Source organism: Dreissena polymorpha, chromosome 13 (assembly GCF_020536995.1).
Source record: "Dreissena polymorpha isolate Duluth1 chromosome 13, UMN_Dpol_1.0, whole genome shotgun sequence".
NCBI classification, from domain to species: domain Eukaryota; kingdom Metazoa; phylum Mollusca; class Bivalvia; order Myida; family Dreissenidae; genus Dreissena; species Dreissena polymorpha.
In genome coordinates, this window is record NC_068367.1 from 15011435 (window position 1) to 15038871 (window position 27437).

The 27437-nt window shown below is 33.3% G+C and overlaps 1 protein-coding gene across 2 annotated transcripts in view; it reads right to left on the reverse strand.

The window, feature by feature from the left end:
- LOC127855230 (uncharacterized) overlaps nucleotides 1-14343 on the reverse strand; it is a 62271-nt gene extending 47928 nt beyond the window's left edge. For both annotated transcript variants that reach the window (XM_052390655.1, XM_052390654.1), the window contains exons 1-2: nucleotides 14172-14343; nucleotides 1947-2149 (exon numbers count right to left, since the gene is read on the reverse strand). In XM_052390655.1, the coding sequence (XP_052246615.1) occupies nucleotides 1947-2136 (190 nt within the window). In that variant the 5' untranslated portion in view covers nucleotides 2137-2149; nucleotides 14172-14343. The remainder of the gene's footprint in view (nucleotides 1-1946; nucleotides 2150-14171) is intronic.
- Nucleotides 14344-27437: the final 13094 nt, after the last annotated feature.

Sequence of the window (27437 nt, forward strand, 5' to 3'; positions counted from 1 at the left end):
TAAAATACGCTGCTGTCGTTCAGAATAGTTTGGGAGTAAAACCTATAACTTATTATTTAATTATCACTCTTTACTTCAAATCGGTAAATATTTGGAAGAAAGATGAAAAGTGGTCGGCTTAGAAATAATTATTGACGGGTAATGTAACGTTTTTGTTTCATTTGTTTATCTCTAGCGACCAGCCACTATTTTGAAGACAGACTGCGATATTAAATGTGTATTCAAATTATACAACATCTGCGCATAAATGACCCAATATTATCTGATTGCTCTACTCTTTCTCACGTTTCATTCGACAACGTCATGTGAAAGCGAGCTCAATGTTGATTGGCCAGCTACCATGTGCACTTCAATAAAAATAAGGTCAGGTCAAGCGATGTCTAATCGGATACAGACCGGGTTTTGTTACTTGTTCGAATTGCTAACACTTTCATTAAAACAAAGTGACAAATATAGAAAACCAGTCCGGATTAAAATGGCGGATGTTTTCAACGAAATTTTACTAGATTTTCGAATTTTCGCAATTTAGATTTTTCTGGAGCCAAATTTTCAATATTTTTGCAAATGGCACAGATGGCTCAAATGGCGAACGACATCACCAGCATTGGCAACGTGTTATTATTGGAATAAATGCTCACTATTACAGGGCTCGCGCGGTCGTTCGCCATTTGCGAAAATATAGCGAATTTGGCTCAAGAAAATATCATTCGCGAATATGCTAAAATCTCATTAAATTTCATTGAAAACATCCCCAATTTTAATCCGGATTGTTTATATTAAACTTTTTTTTCTCTTTGTTTTGAAGCACATATGGTAGCTGGCCAATCAACATTGAGTTCGCTATGGGGTAATATTGGGTAATTCATGCGCAGATAATGGAATACACAGTTGAAACTGTCGTCTGCCTGCAATATAATGGCCGATGGCAAAAGTCGCATAAAAAATAAGCAAATGAAAATAAGCGTAACACTCAATAAATTAGTTTTAAGCTGATCACTTTACAACTTTCTACCGTATATCGATCTGAATTAAAGGATGATAATTAAATAATTAGTTACATGTACATGTCGAAGATGTTACACCTTTCTGTTCTTGATTGAAATTAAAATGTTAAAATTACTTTGTTGTTTTTTACTCACAAACTATGTTATTGTAAAGTAATATGTCAACCAAATAGTACCGGTATATTAATTACGTATTTGCTAGGTTACTTGATTTCATTTTCTGAAGTCAAACGATATGCACATTTTCATGTGCAAAATGCGTACAATTTTTCGGACTCTCGTTTTCGGATAAAGTATTTTTTGTCGATTATATATTTTCGATGTTCTTTATACAAAAAATAGACTTACGAATACACGTGCGGTGATACGGACGATGCAGAAAAATATTTACCAATTTCCTTTCATGAGGCAGAAGACTTGGAGCTTTATTTGATAATTACCTTTCAAATTGGTATATGTCGGAGTTCAATTTCAGAACAAAAAATACTAAAATATAATAAAATCCCTAACTACCTACGCACCCAAATTTACCTGGGTCGGGTTATGCCAAACAAACAATTTTTTAAGGATGGCCTCACAGGCAGATAATGGTGCAGATTAGTGCACCCTGACTTTTGGCTCTGGGCCTGTAATTATGTCAGTATTTACTTTATTTCTGATTAACATAATAAATTATAAAACATATCCAACTAACTATTTAATCAAATTATCAGTACAGCATCTTTACAATATGTTCTCCACCTTGCGACCAGGAGGTCATAATCCCCACTGTGGGAGCGTTCCTTAGATCTCCCCCAAAGACACCAAGTACTAATTCTACCCAGGAAACATACTCCAGAGCGTTTCAATTAGTTGCATACCGTCAATGTATTTGATCTAAAATAATAATACCTTCAATGCATTTGATCTTAAATATTAAGATTGAACTTAAACTATGCTTACTGACGATTGGTGCACTTCTGTCATTGGTAACAGCCTTCTTCAGCTTGGCTCCTTTCTGAATGGAGTTCAGCAAGGCCCCCCTGTCTTTGGATGGTGTAGCACCCCCTAGTTTAGGCCCCTTGCCACTGGGAGGGGGTGGGGGACCAGGTGGGGGTGGCGGGCCTGGGGGAGGAGGAGGTGGTGGTGGCATTCTCCTCTTTTACCTGCAAAGTCATATTGTTGTATTCCATAAACTTTTGGAATGGGAAAATTAAGAATGACCTTCCTTGTCTATGAGAATGACCTTCCTTGTCTATGAGAATGACCTTCCTTGTCTATGAGAATGACCTTCCTTGTCTATGCCAGGTGATTTTAAAGATTACAAAGTATCCGGAAGATTTTATTTTATTAATATTATGTGACATAAATATTTACTTTAATTTGATTGCAGGCCTTTCCCGAAAAATATTGGGAAAATTAAATATTAGGATTTGAAATTTCTTTGCCTGGAAAGTTCACTGATTTGGAAAAAACTAATTTAATATAACTTATAAGAATTCAAATTACAAGAATAAAGGCATGTGAATTTTAATTATTTTCTTTGTTAGATGTAATTGAAATTAATTAATTAACTAATTGAAATAAAATTGAGATATAACAATCCTAAAAACAGCTTTTTTTCCTCATTTACATTGGATTTTTTCTCAAATTTTGAATTTTTCCTTAGGAAATGAATTGTCACAGGTTAACATGTATATACATTTTGATGAATGTATGACTTTGGAAGTATTGACTCTAACATTACTGCAATTTTGAAAATTCGTCCACAAAGACTGGGATTTGATTGCTGCAAAACTGCTATAAATTTAATACATGATTGGACTGGTGCTATTTCTGATGATTTATGGCTACATCTTATTTTAAAAACCACTATCTGGTAATGTTTTAATATTGTTGCGTTTTTCTGGATGCAAAGTATTTGTATTGGCTTTTTTCCTAATCCACTAAGGTTCTTTGACAGCCGAGTCAATTAAAAACGAAACAAAATCAGTGTGCAATTAATACATTATTCACATGTTTTCCAGGAAACAGACTGCTCTCCTTAAAATATTGTATAAGACTAGAGGAGTGCAGGGTTGTCATTATTAACCGATTGCCGGTCAAATTTATCGGTTAAAATCGCCAGAAAATCGGTTGTTTTTCCCGAATCTTTAAAATTGCGATCGGAAGTTTTGATCACGCAAACCGACAATAATTGACGAGGAATAACCGTAGTATAGTAGAGCGACGCCCGGTCATTCAGTCAGTCCATTAACTCCGAATAAGAGCTACTGTTTTCAAGGGATCTTTTCACGGTTTGGTAAATTGACAAAATTGAAAAGTTGTTTCAGATTCGCAAATTTTCGTTTTAGTTATGATATTTGTGAGGAAACTGTATTACTGAACATTTACCATAGTCCAATATAGCCATTATATGTATCTTTTGACGATCTGAAAACCTAAAAATTATAAAGTGTTGCAACGCGAAACGATTGAATAATTTGGAGAGTTCTGTTGTCGTTTAAATTTACGAAATTACGAAGATTGCTTATATAAGGTATAAAATACTTAAACTGTGTATATTCGGCGGAATAGCCGAGAGGGCTAATGCGTTTTTACTTCAGACTTACTCCAGGACTCCGGGGGTCACTGGTACGAGCCCTATTACCGGCTACTTTTTTTTCCTTTTTTTAAATTTTATTCTTGATTTTTTACTGTAGCTTATAAGATCCAATGTTTACATTTATCAATATAAAGCATTTAAAGACAAACTTCAAATTATGCCAAAATCTGTGAAAAGGCCCCTTTCAATAAATTTCTCAGCGAGTGGCCAATATTGATTTTTCCAGCTGTCAATCAAATTCTTCTTGAAATGCACGTCAACCAATCAGCGCTCAAGCAGCTGAATACACGCCGACCCCACGTGGAACTGTATCAAATAGCTGTACATTTCACAGATTATTACTGACCGTATCTCAACGAATATAGCACTGTAGAGCGTAATTAACTAGTTTTTTTAGTTAGAGAAAATGTTTCCACATTAAAAATGCTCTTCGATGTTCTACCAAAATAAAAGATATCAGCGATCTCTGCGCTACAAAGTTGTTATTCAGCATCTAAATATTCAAGTACACGCTTTCCCCGAGGAAGAATGACGTGATGTTATACATGAAGTCTAATTTTGGCAAGATTTTCATCTTTACATAAAAAAACACGAGAAATTTGTCTCTGTTGCTAGAATTTTCTTAATTTTTCGTGAATAATGAAATCTGAAAATGATTTTGGATAACACATTTAATTATACATATTTGAAAATACTGAAATTAAAAAAGGCATTTTGTTATACAAATGGTCATAACACATAATGTAATAAGTAGGTAAATAACGTGTTTTGAGATTGCCAAACTACGCATACATATAGGTCTACATGCATGAATGACCTGACCAGTTACATCACGATCCGGAATGAAAAGTACTCGGTAAAAATTAAAGAAAAACGCGTTTTTATTCTCAGAAATTCACTTTCACGGTTGCAAACTTTTCTGAAAGGAGGTACATGTAACAGTTTAGATTGAGTCGTTGATTTGTCGTAATTACTAAATATAAACGGTTCTCAATGCTCTCAAATCGCGTCACGTGATTCACGCATGTTCAATGGGAATCCCAAATCCCACTATTCAATTTGTATATGCACTTGCTTTAAAAGGCGGACAACATTCATCGTCAATATTGGCCGTAATTTGGTTTTGAAAAAAAGAAATCGTAATAAAACTTGATTATCCGTTAATGGATAGAATTGGAACATGCAAAGATCTATCAATATTATATGTTTTTACATTGTACAGTATACTAAAAATGTAAAAATCTTAAAATTTTCTATTAATTTTAGACCACCTTTTAACTTTTTATGCTCGGAGAATAGCAGTATTTTGTCCCTAAAATGTGTAGAATTCGTTTTCTGACCCCCCTACTAGGGCCTTGCCCTGGACCTACAGGGGGGGCCAAGGCGGCCCCCTTGACCACCGGCCAAATCGGTTACTATTCCAAAATAATCCTTTGTTTACAATCATAATGACAACCCTCAGGGTCTTCCCCAGGCCATTTAAGCGCCCCATTGCCGGGGCGCTTGAATTTCGAAATCAGAGTCCCCGGGGCGCTTGAAATTTTCCAAACAGTGTATTCTTCAGTAAAAGAAAGTGGAGATTGTCCAAACAAATCAAGGTTTCCCTATCAGTGTATCAATATTCCCTGTTTTAAAAGAGCACTCGGTACCTTCTTTCACAAGTAATCGCCATAAACACCACATGGGGTAATGGATAATTCACTGATAGAATAGCATGACACGCGTATCGATTATTCTAGCCACATTACACGGTCATTTAAATGCTGACAAGGATGTATCTGGTAACTTTCCAGTCGTCAAACTGTGAAGTTCATCGTCCAATCGGTTACACGAATGCTTATGAGGGCGGGGTTAACTATCGACCATTATTTTTGATTGACGTCGGGCATGAAGTAAGAGTTTATCGCAGCTTGATTAGCAGAAGTTGTATCCTTTGAGTAATATAAAACCGGTAATTATTACAGTACAGAACATTAAAGACGGTTTCGGGCATCATCATCACACCTTTTTACTGTAAACAAGTGTTACCTATGACTCATAATTAATACGAGAAATTAATTGCAAGTGGTAAACAATTAATTATTATAGCGAGTAAGTTGTGCAAATGACTCCCGGTTACAATTATGTGATAACAATTTATTTAATTCCAGTACATGTATATTTCAACATGTCCATTTATAGAACTGATTCACGTCGTTTTTCTGACATTTATTCGACACGTAATGCGCTTTAACAAATTTTCGTTGAATTAATTACGCACAATTGTAAATGTTTCGTCCGATAATCGATAGTTAGAAGACTGATGATGGCAACCGGCCGTGATCCTTGTGGACAACGGGAATTTCATGCATAATTCCGTCAAAACATTTATTCGACTCGTCAAGTGTGTAAACAAATTATCGTTGAATTTATGACGCAACGGTTAATATTTGTTGAAATCTCAAATGGGAATAATTAAATTTGTAATCCGAAACCCATTACCGTAAGTCGATGTTAACGCGTTTTTAATCCGAAACACACTTCCGAATGTAAATGTTACCGCAACGTTAAATATTTTTGCTTCAAATTAGCAGTGCAAATTTATTTTGACAATGTGTCGAATCTTTTTCTCAATTAAAAAGAGCGCGAAAATTATGCAGCATATACAACGTCGCGTCTATTGCATACAAATGGCGTGTATTGAGCGTTTTAACAAGCACACAACAGGTCAGGGGATTGACGCATATTCAGAGGCAATATTTCAACAAATCTATAAATAGTCACTTAAAAAATGGCAAGGTTTGTGTTAAAGAAATAACTGAAAGCTTTTATCGTAAATATTTACCAGAAAGAGATTGATAAAAACGGAATAAACGGGATTATCGGGTAATAAATAGAAACTTGAAAAATAGTAAGTATACAGTATTAGAGTCGGGTTGAAACGGATGTATTGGGGAATCGTTCGAGTCGGGATTTTACTATCTGTGCGGAAAAGTTTTATAACAATTTAACAATATAAAAAATATATAATTTTAAATGACTGTGGGATTTTTTTTGAAGAGTCATAGCGCACCAAATGACGTCTTTTGACGCTGTTTTTCTTTGAGTTATAACGCACCACAGAACGTGAATTGACACGTAAAATTTTTAAAAAAATCAACGTCGGGAGGGGACACCCCTCCCGAAACCACCCCCGGGGCGCCTGAACAAATTCCTGGGGAAGGCACTGAACCCTGGGAGTGATATCACTTTATATATAACAAGAGCATCGCATAACGGGTGCCATGCTTGGCTGCAGGTGCAGTTTGGAATAAATGAAAGCTTGTCAGATTATTTTTTTTTAGAGGTGACAGTGACCTTGACCTTTGGCCTAGTGACCCTAAAATGGATGTGGCGTGTAGAACTCATCAAGGTGCATCTACATATGAAGTTTCAAAGTTGTAGGTGGAAGCACTTTGATTTTAGAACAAAATGTCAAGGTTTTAGCACGACGCCGGTGGACAACGGACAGCAGACGTCAGATGGCGGACGACATGATGAGCTGGCTATGACAAAACCTTTGGTTTTCTCTGAAAAAAGGTGAGCTAATAAAAACCATGGGCTACTTCATAACCAATTAAATGAATGCAATATTTGTTGAAGTTGTTTATAATGATATTCATTCATCTTAAATTTTCATTTTGGAAGCCATGTGTAAAAAAGCATGTGTCAAACATTTAATAATGCACTGTTTATCATCGGTTTACTAACGACTCGCCCCCTTAACGACTCGCCCCATAACGACTCGCCCCACTTTTTATAACGACTCGCACCACTTTTATAACGACTCGCCCCACCTGTATAACGACTCGCCCGACATAGATAACGACTCGCCCCATCATTACTTATATGGTAGGATTTTTATTTAATTTCGATTTTAATGTGTTTTGAGTCGGTAAAAACTGGTGGGGTATTGAAAAAATATCTTAAGATTTGGCAAATTAGAAGTTTGATGAAATTTGTTAAAATGCATTACTTTAACTTTCACCTTTTTCAGGAACTTTCAACAGAAACTGGAATACTGTATCGCATCCTGCATGATATGTTCAAGATTTCTACACCTGGAATTTTATCAACTCTTGCAATTAATATTATGCGTTACCACAGTAACATAACTATTTTATGCGTATATAATATATAACGACTCGACCCCTCATTTTTATTTTTACATTTTTAGTATCTATGTTAAGTGTAAACAGTACAGATGAATAGAAAGAGAAATATATAAGAAAATCTTTTTTTGTGTTGATGGTTTAATAGATACTTATGTACGTATATACAACAACAACAACAACTTATAAAAATAGAAAGTTACGCAGTGTGTATAATAATATCAATACATTGAATTAATAAGAAAAGTTTACAAAAAGACAGTAATACATCGGTAATCAATATAATTATATCTTAATATTATCAACATTGAATTTATGAAAATGATTTTATTCAAACGTTTTATTCATAACAAATTTAAACACTATTAACACAAACAACAACAACAGCAACAACAACTATTTACACAGGTCCGTACATGGCTGAACACAAGTCCAGCAGCTGACTAGTTGAGATGGAACGCTCGTTTTATCTTGAAGGTGACTGGAGCAGTGGGTACGATGTCCGTCACTGTGGCGTCATGTAGCGACTGCTCCATTTCTTCCGATGGGAGTTCCCGTTCCGGTCGTGTGATGTCGAACGCGTGGTCAACTTCCATTTCCTCTTCAAGGAGTGACATGGCTGACGTTGTCGTTGATTCCATGGTGGTGTTTGTCGAATCCGTTATCGAGTTGACTATCTCGTCCATCAGATCACCATTCTCATCGGTGTTGTTGTGCCGACAGCGCATACACACAAATTGAAGATCCCGATTTTCGGCAACAGTGGCGTCGTATTGCTCATCTGTGATCCCTGAAATTATATACTTAAATATTTATAAACTGTATAACGTATTTGCTTGAAAGTTTGTTCATATATATATATATATAGGTAAACGATGCTGCGCTGCAAATACAGAGTGCAAAGTTGACACACGAAAATACTACAACGCAAAGAAATAATTTATCTTCGATTGTACGTTTTAGAAGTACTTACCAGTGTTACCACATTTTATCTGATGCCACCGTGAACAGTTGTCACATGTCACCGCTCTGGAGTTTTGGTACACCCGTAGTAGGCAAAACAAACAAGGAGGCACAGGCAAGGTGTTAGTCGAATTTTCAATTTTAAATAATGGTATACTATCATGTATACATCTTTAAATACTAAACTCCGCAGTGACACGTATTACTCAATTAAAGTTATAACCATTAAAGTAATTAAACAAATCGTGGAATTAATTGATTTATCACGAATGGTTTCTTGTTTATTTGAAACCATTGCAAATTTTCCGCGATAATTGTTCACACCTACAAATTAAAAGAACCGCCATTTAATTAGCATTTAATGTTTATTTGAAACCATTGAAAACTTTCCGCGCTAATTGTTCACACCAAAATTTAAAAGAAACGCCATTTGATTAGCATTTTAAAGTTTGTGTGAAAAACACAAAAGGACTGATACGCATTTTTATAATATGAAAAAATATTTTTAAAAAGTGTGTTGTGTATTCAGATCAACAGGTAATAAATAGGTAGATTTAAAATTAAAATGGTAATTTTAAAATTATAAATAAAAAATTATCTTACAGATAAATTGTGTCCGTAAAATTTCTGCAAAAAATAAATTTCGGAAAAGACCTTTTTTCATTTTTCTTATCATTCAATACCCGTATATATGAAAATATCTTTACCACGTAGCAAGGTATTCACGCTTTCGCGATTATGACACGTGTATTGTTGATTGTCATCACCCGCCCGCGGTAATGTACCTGTCAATTATGATGTTAATTCATCGGTCTCCTTTATAACGATAATCCTTAATTCTTGAGTAATTTAACCTGGGAATCTTTAATTGTCGATTTGATCTTAGCTTATGCTTCTTTTTATAAATATAAAGGAAAGTATGACATGAGACAAATGTGCCGATATCCAATAGTGTTGCTTTATGATAATATTGTCACTGAACAAAGATGTAAAAAAAACATCATTAAATAAAAATTATTACTTCTCAGAATATGCCTGCAATAGACGTATATAAGGTCAGGTATAAGGCAAAAAACCGCTAAACGATGGTTATCAAACAATGCCGAACATTAAATTCATATTATGAATTGATTTCATTTATTTCATTTATATTACCATATATAATATAACATTTTATTTTGATAGGGCGAGTCGTTATATATGTGGGGCCAGTCGTTATACATGTGGGGCGAGTCGTTATAAAAAGTGGGGCGAGTCGTTATGGGGCGAGTCGTTAAGGGGGCGAGTCGTTACATTACCTTTATCATCTGGTACTTTTGCGTGAAATATTAAACGGCAAACAATAACCGGTCCATGGAAACACCGAATTCCACTTTTCACCGAATTACAACCGAATTACACTTTTCACCGAATTACAACCGAATTCCACTTTAAAATGATCGTTGGTATCGATTAGATACGGGTTCTTCACATGACGCCGGGCTGTCACCGAATTCCACTAATCACAGACCGACTGGCCGAGTTTCTATCAATTGTTTTGCGTTTTTTACAGTTTGCAGATTTTTCGACCACCTTTATAAGTTTCACGCGTCTTTAATCCGCTATTCACAAGTTTTTGACACTACGTCTGATTGAATATAATAGATAATTGGCTATAAAAAAGTTCCGATTTGTTTGATGATTGTCCTTTTGAATAAATGAATGTGGGATGTTTTTTAATTGTTTTTACTCATATGCTGATTTTCACTAATTAGAATAAATTGTTATTTTGAGTGTTTATTGAATACAATATCAAATTGGCCAATAAAGAATTTCGATTTGTTTGATGATTGTCCTTCGAATGTAATAAAAGTCAGATTTTTTTCAATCGCCTTTACTCATTTATTGCTCATCTTCAATGATTACCCATATAAAATGTCCGATTCCCCAAAATATGATCGTAAAGCATGGCGCAATACCCGTGTTCTGTATGTGAGGAAGAGTGCCAAAACGGTACTATACTCTGTACGGGATGTAAAAAATGGGCTCATGCCGGTTGTACTTATCTTACAGACAATGACTTAATATCATGGTCAAACAAAAGTTTAAATTTCATTTGTGTCAAATGTGCATTTAAAAATGGATTGGATTATGATGCCACATCAGCTCTGTTGCGGTAAGTCTATTAAGTTTATTCTACACTTTTACAAAATGTATAATACGATTATAGATAATTGATTCCACAAGTAGAAGTAGAAAAACGAAATTTCTCAAGATGAACAAATTTTCCGTGTTCCATAATTTAATAAATTGTAAAAATTGCTGTACTAACACTAATGAATCATTTAATGACAAATACTTATATACGGAGTATACGGTCCAGATTTGCGGACCATACAGAACATGTCTGACTTTTCAATAAATTTATTAAAATAAAAAATAAAATGTATCTGTAATGACATTAATGGCAAAATACTTGTTTAAATGAGATCATCGGCGGACCATACGGATCAAGTATCAAAGAGAGAATACACGATTTTGTCAAAAATGTATGAATTAATATAAAATGTGTAAAAACTTATTATACATATATTTCGATATAAATTAAAATAAAAGTTAAGAACAACACGTGTAATGCGAAATAAGCCAGATATAAAATCTGAATTTAAAATGTCAGTACAATAGAATGTCAGTACAATAGAATTCGCCAGCGTGTATATCATGCATGTACGATATGAATCTAAATTAAGTTTTACGGATTATTCCCTTTCAGCGGCTAATTTCTTTTGGCTGCATTTTATTAAATTCGTCTTCAGTCTTCAGTGTAATTTTTTAATGCCTATTCAGTGTTTTGGTAACATATATTTATCAATATATTACAATTAAACACTTAAAAAAATCGTATAATCTCGCTTTAATAAGTATTTCATGTTCATTCAAGATTATGATACAATATAAGATATATAAATGATGAGGCCATAAACGGCAATATTTCTTGTTTTTCATTGTTAACTAACACATCAATTATCAATTAGTGAAATAATTAACATGAAACAAGATGGGCGTCCTCGAGATGCAAACATATACCGATATTGTCTACAACAATAACGATTGTCGCACTCAGTAATTGGTAATTACAGATGTGTTAATCATTTATGGTATACTCTCAACACATGAAATAGATAATGCGTTTCACAACAATCAGTAAGTGTCATAAAAAGGGCGTATTCCAGATGCAAATATACGAGTCAATAATGCGAGTGTTATTATACCCGTATTGACATTTTTAAAATACGTTTGACTGCTAATTTTGAATAAAATGTATGAAATATATATATAAACAAGTGTTTGATAAAAAGAAACATTGATAAAAAATGCGTTGTTTGCAGATTTATTAAGATAGAAACACAGGTGTATTTTTGTAAAATATTTAAGTGATGAAAGAAATTTTAATAAACGTTGTCACCAAGCAGCATCTATTAATTAAATTTTATAAATTTTAATCATAAAAGTGCATGTTTGCGTGATGCATACTGATTATAGGAATAATAAATATCACAATTCAAATGAGTTAAAAATCTGAGAATATGAATAATTTGACATTTTCACTTTAAACGACTTTTAACATAACGTCGGTAGACCCGAATAAATACACTTCATTTATATCAGGCAAATAACAATTAGTATACTAAAACAGGGGAAGTCTACACTGTGTATTAGCAACCTGCTGTGTTGATCCGTATCTTATCAGGCCCCGTGGCTACTGTACTGGAAAATTATATACTGCTAAAATAACTGATTTCTCTTATTGCTAAATTGTTGTGTACATTAAAAAAAACGGGAATGGAGCCACATCACCGTTGTAAACTTTTTATTCACAGTATAGAGATAATCTTATTAAAGACGGCGCTAATTAAATGTGAAGCTGGATATTAACAAATATGATCCATTTCGCTCAAATCAACGTTCAATGGAACGCGCACTTATATTAGTTATAAAACATCACGTGCATTTCTTTGTATAAATTCTGTTATTCAATACGTAATAGGTGTTTAGATAACATTTTACAATGTTTTCTTATTTATTTTAGAATTTGCAATGTATAATTTCAAAAAATTATATGTATAATATCGGAAATTATACAATGGATTTACGCTTACAAATAGTTCATGCTATTTTAATCTGGAAGTACATGTTAATGTTCACTTGTAACATACATTGTCAAACTATTTAAACCTTTTACATCTTACATGTTATGTTATCCTTCGGAAGTGCTAAACAATTTAACAGCAGTTTCCATAGTATTACATTTACCCGATAAGTTCACGAATGTGTATTTCGTTAATCTATATATTTACTTTTTAAAGTAATTCCGACATGTTTAGCAATTGCAAAAAATGTGATAAAGTATAACTCTATTACATTTAAGTTCATTAAATATTTTTGTGTACGTGTTCATTTACATTTCCCTCTTTTATTTCATATAATTTGTATGCTTTTGTTGATGATGATGCTTAATTCATTTATAATAAAGTATTTAACATTATTAATATCCATTTGCTTTTTACTATTATTGCTTTTTCCGTTACTCCATTTTTGTACCTGAATTACACCTTCAAATCGCACACCCAACTGAATGTGTTATTCGTTTCTCGGGTAAATATGGGAGTGGACTGGAATTCGGTGAAAGTGTAATTCGGTCCTCAATTACATATAAAATGTGTAATTCGGTAATTACTTAGCAAATTCGTTATCATCTTTAGGCTCTTATCAAATTAAAATCGACATGTTGAGCATTTTAATCATTGTGATAAAAGAATACATTAAATATTTTAAGTGGAGTTTGGTTTTAAGATATGCGCACATTTCACCTTTTCCAACTGTCGTCTTAAAAGATTATAAGCTGAAACATAACACAATTAACAAAACAATGACGCAACCCTAAAATATGTAGTTTACTATTATGTTTAATAAAAAACGTCAGTTAATTTTGGTTAAAGTGTAATTCGGTAATGATATTCGGTACTCAGTTGTAATTCGGTGAAAAGTGGAATTCGGTTGTAATTCGGTGAAAAGTGGAATTCGGTGAAAAGTGGAATTCGGTGTTTCCATGCACCCAACAATAACAGGGAGCCAGACAAGCACAGAATTGGAAAGAAACAAAAAACTATTGAAAAACAAATAGATAAACACTTTATGCAATTACTGTAAAAAGTATTAAGAGTTGTTCTTTTCATCAACAAGGATCAGTCTCGTTTTGTTATTAAGCAATTATAATAAATAAACTGCTCGCGAAAATTAGTTACATTTCCTGGTTTCGCTGTTTCTGAGAAGCATTGGTCTTCTCGACAGCTTAAATGTATTTCCTACTAATTATAAATTGTTTCACAATTAAACCATTTATAATGTGTATAATTCGATTAAATATTCGATAAACACTTCGCAAACCGGAAAGGAGTTATTTTCATTAATCTTTAAAGATGTCAGAGGCTTAAATAAACACAAGTTTACCTATTTTATTTATTTAGTTGTACACAAATTTCAAGCAATCAGTGCATAGTTCTACGTGGATAGATATATACTCTTTATATCTAATTCCGTTTTCGTTAAAATCCACAAAAAAATAACCCAAACACGAGATTTTAGTAAGCAGGAACTGAAAGCTTATCATCCGACTGCCATTAACCGGATGTATTGGCTCAATTGGGATATGCAAATTGCATGTAATTGTTATCCCTGTTGTATGCGGAGTTTTTCAGCAGTGTGCTACCGGTACGAGTCTTTAAATGGTTGAATTACACTCATGTTATTGCCCATAGGGTCCCATTATCAAACTGTCACAAAAAGCATAAATGCGATCGCTAAATCCATTTTAAATCAGAATAGAAAATGAATTCTTTAGAAATTAGCAATACTTTGGACCAAGGATTGATAAAAATGAATTAGTGTAATGTAACCTTAATGGAAACTAACTTTAGATCATGGCAAAAGCGCGTCTAAATCATTATCAATCTAATTGCAACACAAATACAAAATTTCAGTTCAATCTGACAAGTAGAAATTAATACCCCAAACACGCGTTTGAGCATGACATGCGATAAGCCACCTGGCTTGCGTTTTCTGTACTTGCATGATATGGACATAACTATATAATGGGTTAAACGTGTTAAAAGTTTCTTAAAATACCATCGGATCGGCACTCAGGAGCGAAAGTCGCATTCCGTACTTTTTATATTTTTGTTAACCGAAAATCACATTTTCCCTTAAAATAGTAGAAAACACATTCGTTATTATATTTATCATAGGTTTTCCCGCTAAAAGTAATCCAATCAAATATAATAATACATCTAAATAGTGATTTATTGATAAAATTTGTCCTAAACGCCATGTATCTGCGTTTTTTCTAAGGTTGAATTACACGTGTTTCATTTCCCATAGGGTCCCATTATAAAACTGCCAATTTTCTAAACATTTTTCTCGCATTTACTATTTATCTTTTTTTTTGCAAGACCGGTATCATTTTAAAGATAAATCTGTCCTCTTTAAATTAATGCAGTCGAACATTTATAGCTCCATTTCCCACAAGGTCCCATTATAAACTGCTCACTTTCAAAGCCTTTATTGTATTTCCTATTCATGAAATTTTGAAAGACCGGTATCATTTTAAAGATAAATCTGTCCTCTTTCAATAAATGCAATTACAAATATATGGTCTTCAAACTTATAAGGAATTTAAATTCGCCTGAAGACAAACACGTTGGGAAAAGAATTTTTTTCGAAAGTGATATTTCGACAAAAGTCCCGTTCTCCAGTAAACGCACCTCAAAAACGTCCATCATTCAACTTAATCCAAAATGAAATGCACCAAAATGTTGCAGACACGCAAAGGGTGCAGCAAATAATCACAAAATCATGGGTGCGATCTCTTAATTGCTTTTAAACCCGAAAAGAAAAGGAACTCTTTAGAAATAGGCACTTCTTTCTACCACGGAGGGATACAAAACGATTAAGTGTAAAGTAGCCTAATGGGCTCGTCTATCAGTGTACAAACCATATACTGTGAAAATATACGAAATTTTGAGTGTATTAAATTATTATTTATTTATTTATTCATTTATGTATTATCTATTTATTTATTCATTCATTCATTCACTCACCCATTTATTCATTCATTAAATCATGTATTTATGTATGTATTAATTTATTCATAATTTTATTCATTCATTCGTTCATTTATTACCGTTATTAATTATTTATTTGATAGTTTATATCATTCCATAGATTCTGATAAAACCATTACAGAATGTAAAATGTAGCCGCCGTTATATCGCTATTATACATAAACATAAGTTGTAACGTATATTTTAGGAACAGAACAGCGCTTATGTTTCTACAGAATGAATTGATTTGACAATAAACGTTAAACAAATTTAAGAATTTAGAGAATGTGGTAGATTTCGTTTAAGAATACAATACTCTGCTAATTATATGATATATTTTTGCAAACGTGATCAATCACCAACAAAGCACAACTTTGAAACAATATCAAGGGGCCATGTCGGCCTCTCGGGAACAACTTCTTAAAATGGCATATATAATAAATGATCCAACTACATAGCTGTACTAAGAAAATAGTTAATACATTCTTAGGTAAGTTATTTTATGATATGGGGCCTGTTTGTTTGGCAATTTTTAGTTTTTTCATAATAGTGAGTATTCTATGTACAGAGGGAGGATAGCGTTATTTACCAACCACGACAGCGCAGTTGGTTAAATCGATGGCAACTGTCTTTCGTATGACTCCTTAGTCATGAGTACGATACACAATATGTATACACAAAATTGGGATTTCATTTTTTCTGACTCTTTGCCGATTTGTTTCTTTTTGATTGCCCACATTTTATTACATTATTTGTGATTAACTCAAATAAGTTTGCGTAAGGCTTTTTAATAAAAAAATAAAAGTTACACTGCAGAAGGAATATACCTTTTCGTCGCCATAGTCTCTTTAAATGTCGAAAATTATTAAACATTTAAACAGTATAAAACTTCAACTGCAGGAAAATGCTTATAACAGAATGCTGTCCTTTATTTATGCAAAGAACCAATTGCCAGACATTGTGACACAATACAAATGCAATACAACACCTGAAAATCGTAATTTATGCTGTGAAACTAAAATATTTTTCTATTTTTCATTCATGGTTACAATACAGACAATATCTAAGTTAAAATCAATATGTTTTTCTATCCTCAACGTGTGAATACTAATCTAAAACATGACTTATCATGAGAGATTATTTCTATTTTTCTAGGGGAGATAACAACACGGTTGTGCTTATATGTTCTTTATTTCACTTTTTACACCATGTAAACTTAACTAAATTCATAATAATGCATGTATGTGTAAACATATATCATTTAATTATTTTTAAATTATTATTTGTGTGCATATGGGTAAAATATCTAAATAAATAGTCCATAAAAATGGCGAAAAAAAGATTGAAGGTTGACAACAAGTAATGTTTGAGAATCCTTAAATTGTTCTTTTTTACTTTGATTTTGAAAGCAGACTTCCATTAAAATATGACTTATGTTAAGAAAGAACATAATCTCAAAATGTCGTATAACAGTTCTTAAACTGTAAGAAATAAGTATTATATTTCATGGTACTCCTGACTTTGAGATATTCTTTGAATAAACAAATATATGTTTCATTCGAATTCACTTCATAATCGTAACGTCACCGGTGATCGTCTTGAACAAGCCCCATATCTTATATATCGTATGAGGGCCGACCGATAACAAAGCTTGACAAGATTGCGATCTTGCTTAACCAAGAGAGACTCTTTCTTTTCCTTATCCTGTTGCGAGGTCAGGACTTTTTTTATTTAGTTGCGGATGTTCTCTGATCCACTCGATCATATTATTTCGTCCTGTTCGGTAAGGTAACTCTTGACCAGCTATCCTTATCCTAACAATGTCTGCCTTCTAACGGCGTCTTGGCTTGAACACATTAGAAGCGCCATGAGAACGACAGAGATACAGAAGCAACACAACGCAAAGGCCAACGCTACGTGTATCATAGTTTAATACACGTCAATAACTTGCGACGTCATGAGTATCCCGATGTTCGATTTGAACCGCCTCCTCAATCCCCCCCCCCGCACACACACACACACACACACACACACACACACACACACACACACACACACACACACACACACACACACACACACACACATACATCTCCATATATTGTGCACGCATCAGACGATGCATAGCTGTAATTAGCTGGCATATCTATCAGATCTTGTTCGTGAAAAGCTTTTTAAGGAATAGTCGTGGGTTCCCCCGTAGAGACTTGATCAAAGTTGAGTTGACCTGTTGGTTCCGTGTCGCTCCTTACCTGCATTATTCTTTGGGCTTTGACTGGGCTTTCTATACGTAATTCAGGAGATACTGTCAATGTCAAAATTCCTCTTATCTGCCCACGACTCATGACCCCAGTCGCCGTTCAGTCGCCGTTCAAGCGTCAAGGTCGCAGTAATAACGTCAACTAATCAAAGAAGACAAGATAGCGTCAGTATCGTTGATAAAAAAATAAACGGTTGACATCAGATTATAACTCAAAGTTTGTGTGTATGTATTTTAAAGAGTATTAGGATCTTCAGCGCCTTAGGCCTTTTTTGAGAGGAACCTGATTGTGATCCAGCACTTCTGCCTATTTTGCTTTGTACTCATGAAAGTTGGGACGAATTTTGAGTTATAGCTGTATTTTCCAACTATATAGTTTTTGACTGAAATATAGTAAATTTTTGGTGTCGTCTTATGCTGTAGGGAGGGGAGCGGGGTGAACCCGGAAGAAAACCCCACCTGTCCGATATAGTGATGACCACATACCAAACTCACCTACACCGGGAACGGATATTGAACCCCGGTCGCTTAGGTGGAAAGAAATTTGTTAACAATTATATAATCTAGATATGAAACACTATCGTGACAAACTAACACACAACGAAATAAACGTCTTGAGAAAAAGTTGTTATCAAATATTTCGTTAATAATTGGTTTTGTTTAGTATACATACATATAGAAATGGTTGGTTTATTTTGAAAGATTTTATGGCGCACTTACGTACATGAAATTTACTGTATAGTTTGAAAGAAATCTCCGTGTATTAAAATAAAACGACTCTATTAATGTAACGTGGATTCTAGTTTAACATGTTTTCGAATGCGGGGCATCTTGAGGATTGTGTACTTAAAATCTTATTGAAGGGTCGCTTATATTTGAAAAGATGTGATCACAATAATGTGTATGGACCTGACATACATATGACATTAGTTGCGAGGAATGTGTGAACTATGTCATATGTTTCATATGAATATGATGTTTATGTCTTTCAATGAACGGTTTGATACTTTGGAATCGTCATTGGATCAACTGATTGCAAACAGAGTGTCACTGGCTGTTGACAAACGCATTTACAGCGAAATCAACCGGGTACGGAAGGAGATCGATTCAAAAATGGACTCCAAATTTGACTCTTTTCAGCAGTCGGTGAAAGCCGAAATAGCGGCTGACTTAGCTATCTTTCGCAATGAGTTTAAAAGTTTCAAAGGAGCGTCATACTCAAATCGATCAGACTTTAACTCCCAGTCTCATGTTGATCGCTCAATGAACATTGTCATTAGGAACATGCCCGAGAGTGCCAGTGAGAATACACAGTCAAAAGTCAATGCCCTATTGAAAGATGGACTTTATGTATCGCATGTCACTGTTGGCAAGGCTGAACGCAAACAACCCTACAGGCCTGGAGTAATCATCGTGACCCTTAATTCTAAGGAGGATAAACATGCAATAATGAAGGCAACGACATATAAGTCAATACAAAAATGTGTTCATCCATCATGACGTTTTGCCATCTGAAAGGTCCACCAATAAAAACTTCGCTTCTTTTCTCAATGCATTAAACAGTAGTCAAAGAAATCTTTACATGAAAGGCCCAAGAGTTGTCAGTGAAAGTTCATGCAAATCTGATAGAGGTCATTCTACAGAACGCCGCGGGGACTCGGGTAGGTCTTACAATCGCGATTCACGCCGAGGGGCTAATGATGTCGGGGATAATGTTGTCGGGAATTTTCATCGTTACGATTGCGGCGATAGGCGTAAGTCCCATAGCGAATTGGACCAGGTCGACAGGCGCGGTTCTAGAGGTTATCCACGAAGGTCGTATTCCGGTGATAAGTACGATCGCCGATAGGTCGAATGCGGGTTCTGAAATGTGCGTGGGTGGAAGGCAGATATTTACTCTGACACTTATGTGTTTAACCTTCGTGTATTTTATCTACTAATATAGACATTTTAGAGCTTGCAGAAACACATCTTTTAAATGAGGACGTTTTACATCTCGAGGGCTATACGTGATTTGGACACATCCGAAGATACGTCCACAAGAAGGCCAAAACCGGGTCCGGAGGAGTTGGGTTCTTCATTAGAAATTACTTGCTTTTAGATTTTAATGTTCCTTGAACTTTCTATTGTTGGTAATTCCACTGAGGGTATATTTCTTCTAAAGCTTTCGCATAAATCTAGTTATTGTTCATTATTGCCATGTGTTTGTTATCTTCCTCCAGAAAATTCATCTAGATCATTTGATGTACACAATTTTTATTGTCATTAATTTACCAGTATAAAGATGATGGTCAAAAATATATCTGCGGATACTTTAATAGTAGATGTGGAGATGGTGACGATTTTATAGTAGGTGTTGATAATAATAATTGAACAGGAAATAATTGATTTTAATAGTAATGCATATGGAGAAATACTTTTAGATTTTTATATTAATGTCAATATGAGTATTTTAAACGGAAGAAATACTGTTTTTAATGATTATACATCCATTTATACTTAAGGAAAATCAGTCGTATATTATTGTCTTGTAAATCATTGTATGTTAGATAAATTTTCCAATTTTGAAGTTGTAAAAGTATCTACACTTGTTAACAACAGTGGATCTTTAGGTGAAACTGTACCTAAAGATATGCTAGATCATTAATTATTGAAATGGAGTTTGCTTATTCAATTTGATTTGATGACATCACTGAAAGCGATGTACCTATGTTCCAGTATACTAAATTTTATGTTAAAAATGTGCCTGATGATTTTATGTTAAATCAAAACACTCTAAATGACACAAACTTTGCTATATCTAAATTTGAAAGTGTTTTAGAAACCAAACTGATATAGACGATGTATAAAGTGATTGGTGTAATATCATATCAAAATCTATATATGAGAATTTACATTTTAAAGTAGTTAAATCTGGAACTCATAATAAAAAACGACGCCCAGGCAAAACTTGGTGGTCTGAACATTTGACCCAATAATGAAATCATGTTTGTACTGCTGAAAAGTCTTGGTTGTCATGTACTAATAGAAATCGTAAAACGGCTTTAAAATCTGAATATTTAAGTGTCCGTAAACGTTTTGATAGAGAGATGCAGAGAGCTTAATGTTTTTTACTGTATTCAATGCAGGATCAACTTTTGGAGGAGTTGGGCGTCGATCCTGCATTATTTTGGAAGTCCATTGGGAAAATTTGAGTAAATTGCTCTAAGAGTAAAAGTATTTAGTATATTGTAACCTCTAAGAGTAATGTAATTCCGATAGAGGTTATCCTGGAGGATGGCTCCATTTCTACGGAAGTTGATGTGTTGGCAAGGTGGCAAAAAGACTTAAGCTCACTGTTCCAATCTGTCGTGCATACTGACACAAATTAATACAGTTTTGTTGATACGACTGAGTCCACAATATCTCTTTTAATGATCACTACCATTGATGTACATAAAGCAATAAAGATTTCTATCATTGAGGTTCATAAAGCATTGGCGCATGCCAACAATGTTAAACCGTGTGGTGTTGATAATATGCCTGTAGAAGTACTATGGCACGCCTGAACCACAAAAATGAGAAAAACTAAGTTTAAGTAACTTAAACTTAGTTTTTCACTACTTAAACTCAATTTAAGTAACTTAATTCGAATTAACGCTACTAAATGCATTAAGTAGTTAAGAAGAGTTATTTTCTATTTATGTGAGAAAAATGAATTAAGCAGAGAAAAACTTAGTTTAACTCGTTAAGTGCGCCCGAACAACAAAAATTGATTTTTACTACCGTTAAGTTACTTAAATTGCATTTAACGCTGCTTAAAATTAATTTAAGTGCTTTCGCATCGTTAATTGTATTTAATTATTACTTAAGTAATAAAATTTTTACTTAAGTTGAATTATTAATTATCGTTAAGTCAAAACTCGCGTCCGAAAATAAGCATATGAAACAAGCGTTTTGATTGGTTGTCAGGTTTGTTAATAAATTCATGCCCGAGGTCGGAAGAAAAAGATTGCCATGTGGTACGAGCAAAAAATACAGATATTATAAATTTGGATTAGAATCTTAAGTCAGCTAAAATTTGTTTTAGTCTGGAATAACATTCAAAACACCCTTTCATCATCAAATTTTGCTGACAGTCAGTAACTATGCAATAAACGGGTGCTGGACGTTTCGTGCCACTACCAGTTCGTGCCACTGATATTTGTGTAGGAGGGCATTGGACGTTTCGTCCCACTGATATATAAGCGGATAGGTGTGAATAATACCGTATAGGTGTGAATCATAACGGGTAACTTTCGCACCTTTGATTGTAACATCTGTTCAATGTTAAATCAACATTGTTTTATTTCAAGATTATTTATTCAGTTTAAAAGTATTCTGCGATTTCAAGATTTATTTTTAATTACATGAACAAAAATGTTTAAGAGTCAATTTACATGCTTCTTATAATACATTAACAATATCTAGATTGATAACATAAATATATTCAAACATTTTTAATAAATTTACATTACCGGTATATTATTACAAGAAACGAAACAAGATTTACTATACTCTTTTATATTATACATTAACAATATCAAAAGGGAATGCATACATACATTTTAACAATATCTAGATTGATTACATAAATATATTAAAACATTTTCAATAAATTAACATTATATTCATTACACAGTTTGAATCATCATTAAAAAGGTGAGTTGTTTACTAATTGGTCCGAGTCGGTAATTCATTGTTTGCTAATAACTTAAAGGCACTTACCGCTAATTGATAGTTTGTGAGTCGATAGTAAAGCATAAGCTTTTCCTACAAGTAAAAGACCAACTTCATTTTATTAGGTCTTTATTGAATAAAATGTATTATTGTTCATTTGTGTTATATTATTATTTATGTATATAGTGCATACACATGAAGCATAAAAAATAACAGCACTTCATGTTTTATATTTTTTAAACATAATGAACTATGCACAAATATTTTGTATTTTATTTTTACATACACATACCCGGTACACATGATGCATACAAAATAACAACACTTTATGTTTTATATTTATTGAACATAACGAACTATGTACACATATTTGTATACTAACAATAAATCATTTTATTTTTGTTATTTATAATTATAATTGTTAACATTGTTGTAATTTTCTACATAAATGTACACCCCAATATCATTCACACCTATACGGCATTATTCACACCTATCTGCCTATATAGTATCAGTGGGACGAAACGTCTACCCCTTTTCCACACAAATATCAGTGGCACGAACTGGCAGTGGCACGAAACGTCCATAAACCCAATAAACATCAAAAACGATCCGCCCGTCTATATATTTCCGGGTCATATCGCATTTACCTGTAGTAATAACTTGTCTTGTATACGAGTAGTCATACCAGCTTGTATGTAGAAACTGGGACTATATTATATGTCCCAGGTAGAAATTAAAGATTATATCGTGTCACCGAATCCAACTTAATTATATTCTATACATGTAAATTTTGGCTTTGATTTTAGTATTTAAATGGAAAAAAAACAGTCTCCAGTATCTCAGTATTGGCAGTGAACTTATAAGTAAACAATCCCAAAAAGTACACATATCAGAAATTACCCAGGTGATATTTTAAGTCTGAGTGCACTATTGTCTTTTAAAATAATTTTAAATGTAAAAAAAGAAAAAAATGTACTGTTAACATATTATTTAGAAACATATCTAACTTAAGTGTTCTGATTTTTCCCCTTTAGAAATAAATAGTTTAGACAGAGACATATATTCAGTATATATTCCCAGTTTAGATATTAATTAAAAGAACTAATGTATGCATTTGTTAAATGTCATTGTTCTTCCGAAATATTATCCTATATTGTTTGATGAGATTCAAAATAAACCTAATTAAGAATTTAATTGTTGTTTTAGTGCAGCAGTTAACAATTTATATTTTTTTATGAGTGTGTAAATATTGCAATGGTAACAAACGAATCCATAATACAGTATTAAAAATGTCATGAGGATCAGTGATTGCTCGTTAATTGTCTTTCATATCCTGTATTTGTTATTTCAGTTCCCTTTTTAAAAACAACCAACATTTTGTTGTTGTTTTAACAGTATTGGTAATTGTCTACTTAATTGAAGGGTACCCCTTGATTACACATGGGTTGTTTTCTTAAAAAGAAGGCCATATGACATTCCACAAGCTAAGTCATAGTATGGCTTCATCTTTTTCTTATAAATAAACCACCACTCAATTGCTTGATCATAATTATCCTGAATTCAAGATGTCAGTTGGTAAGTAGCAATTTTATTTTTTGGGTGTTTTAGTTTTGTCAAAATTTAGTCAATAACATCACTTAAGCCATAACGCTTCGATAAAATGATTAAACAGATATATATTATGTTAGTATGCAAGTGGAAAGATATTATATGGGATCAGTTACATAGAGACCACACTCCATCCAAGAGAAAAACAGGGAATTTCAAAAAATAGTGGTCTCCACAAGTCATCCAACAAGTCCTTGTGTGAAAAAAACAGCTAAAAGATGCTGTAATATGGTTATGGGTTAACACTGCTTGTAATTTTCCTGCATGAGAGCTTTTGATAATCATAGTCACATGTTTTTTTTTTTTTTTGTAATGGAATCCTAAAGGAATCCTTTGAATGAAAATAGAATCTTGATCAAAATTGCTTTTATACAGTGAGTTTCATGACCTTTAATAGTTGCCAACAATGTTGAAGAAACTTATTCAAATATTAATGACTTTGAAGTTTCTGACAATCCCTTTAATGAAATAAAATAAATTTAAATAGAAAATTCATATTCGTATTAAAAAAAATAAAAACATTTATGCAAAGACAGTGTTTTAACACCCTCGACTACCATCATATGGTATCAGACTCAATTTATAAATGAATTAGTGAAGAATAAACATGAAATTATAGGTACTTTAATGCTATAATAAAACCAGAGGCTCCCCGGAGCATGTAATCACCCACCAGAATTTACTTACAAAATATATCTAAATGCATATGGCTGACAACAGATCTATTAGGCAAAAATTTCCCACAGGATCATAGGATTTTAACAAAGTTTCAAAGTCAAACAAATGCTGGCTGATTTTCCAATAACACATTTTTTTTAAACAACTTCTGAAGAGGACCATCAAATGATCATTCACACACACACATAAATTCAATTGGCCTTCAAGTATCTAACAAGATGAATTTTATTTCCCATAGGATTTAATGTTAAACTATGTCCAGCTATGGCAGCCATCTTGTTTTACCGATCATCATCAACACATGGCTTCTTTAGAGGTCCATCCGATGATCATTCATGCATTAAATCAATTCAATTGACCTTGTAGTTTCTGACAAGAAGAATGTTATAAAATTTCCCATAGTGTTCAATGTAAAACTATGTCCAACTGCAGAGGCAATTCTATTTTTCCAATCGCCAAAAAAAACCCATAACTTTTGGGGTTTTTTATGTAGTGCAATAGACACTTTACCAAATCATTTTTACTCGTCCTAATATATGATTATTATTATCCATCTACATTTGTAGTATGGTTTGGTTTCATTAACTAATTTTGGTAGGAATAAAAGAAGAAATTTGGGATGCCGATAACTCCCACTGTCATAAGCATATCTTAATGCATTGATTTTCTGTCATTGTGGCCTAAGCAACTATATTGTCCAAAAAACAGAAAAAAGTAATTTATTATGTGTCTTTTATTGCACGAATCATAGTTGTATATGATAAGATGATATCATATAAAAAAAATCTGTAATTGATTTTAACATGCCGATAACTACTAATGTTGTTCTATTTAGCTTTTAAAACTTAAGTAATATAAACTTCCAGTGAGTCTAAACTGTGGCTGCAAACGATGAAAAACTTAGAGAAGAATGTGTCCATGGAACACAGATGCCCCCGCTAAATGTTAAATACCCCAAGTCCATCTGTAAACAGGAAGTGGTGACCCGATAAATCTGAAAATGCCATACACATTACAACTTGTCACGATAAAGCTGCATATTAAATTTCAAATGATTTCCTATTGTCACTGCAGAAATATGCTTGACGGAAATATAAGTGTTGTTATTGCTAAAAACAACTTAAGTCCATCGGTCAACAGGAAGTGGTAATCCGGTAAATCTGAAAATGCCTTACACCGTCCAACTCATCATGATGAAGCTGGATACTATATTTCAAATGATTCTCTTTAGCCATTGCAGAGTTATGCATGACGGAAATAGTTAGAGACGTACGGACGGACAGACATCAGTGAAACTTAATGCCCCCGTCGTTTTGACGACGGGGGCATAAAAATCCGTAATTTACCAGCGAGTTGAAAAAAAATAGCAAAATGATACAGGTTTATTTGGTCCACATTGAGAAAGCTATTCTGGCTCTATTCTGTTTTACAATTTTTAACAATAAGGCCAAAAAAAAAAAAATATGTGTGTTTCCGGTTTCATGCCTGAAAAAAATAGGTTAGGTAGGTCGGAAAATTTTTTTTTTTTTTTTTTTTTTTGAAAATCGGTAAAATCCGGAAATTTTTCGGGGTTTCTCCGAGTCCGGTCCGGTATTACATACTCTCCAAACCGGAAGTTGTGAAATTTTTCATGTTGGTTTGCAAAACGTGGTTTTTAACTCAAGTTTACCGCGATTCAGACAGATTTTTATCGTGAAACATGCTTAGTAAAAGACAAATCTCGATGTTTGACAACTTTTGGCGCTAAAATAAGGTAGGGTCGGACATGAACACAATTTTTTTTTTGACAAGCTGAAAAAAATGTTAGGGTCGGGGCCAAAAAATAGGGTCGGTCGGGAAACCGGAAACACACATATTTTTTTTTTTGGCCTAAGAATAATCTGCCAATATTTATCCAATGATGTTTTATCAGTGACAAACAATATCAGAACAAAGAGCCTGTCAGAGGGGTACTATTTGTATGGTAATCTAGACTATTTTATAGAAACATTTTTTTTACAATAAAAAAAATAGTTAAATGATACATTTGGCACTTAATTTGTTTTCAATAAACAAACAGAAGTGGTAAATGAAATAAGAAATGATACCTTTGGCCAACTCTCTAATTTGAAAACAAATTTCCATTTGACATTTTGTTTAACAAACAAACTCCTGATTAGTAAATCATATTTCAATTGACAAAGAAAATTTATTAACATCAAAAGATTATACAATTAAGGAATGAATCCCAATTGTTTTTAAACAATAATCAACACCTTGAATGGAACTCTTTATAAATTTGTTAATTGTCACTGATTAAACATTTGATACTCTTTGCTTGTTGTTGTGAAAACAAAACTTACATGATCATAATTATATTGAGATGTGATT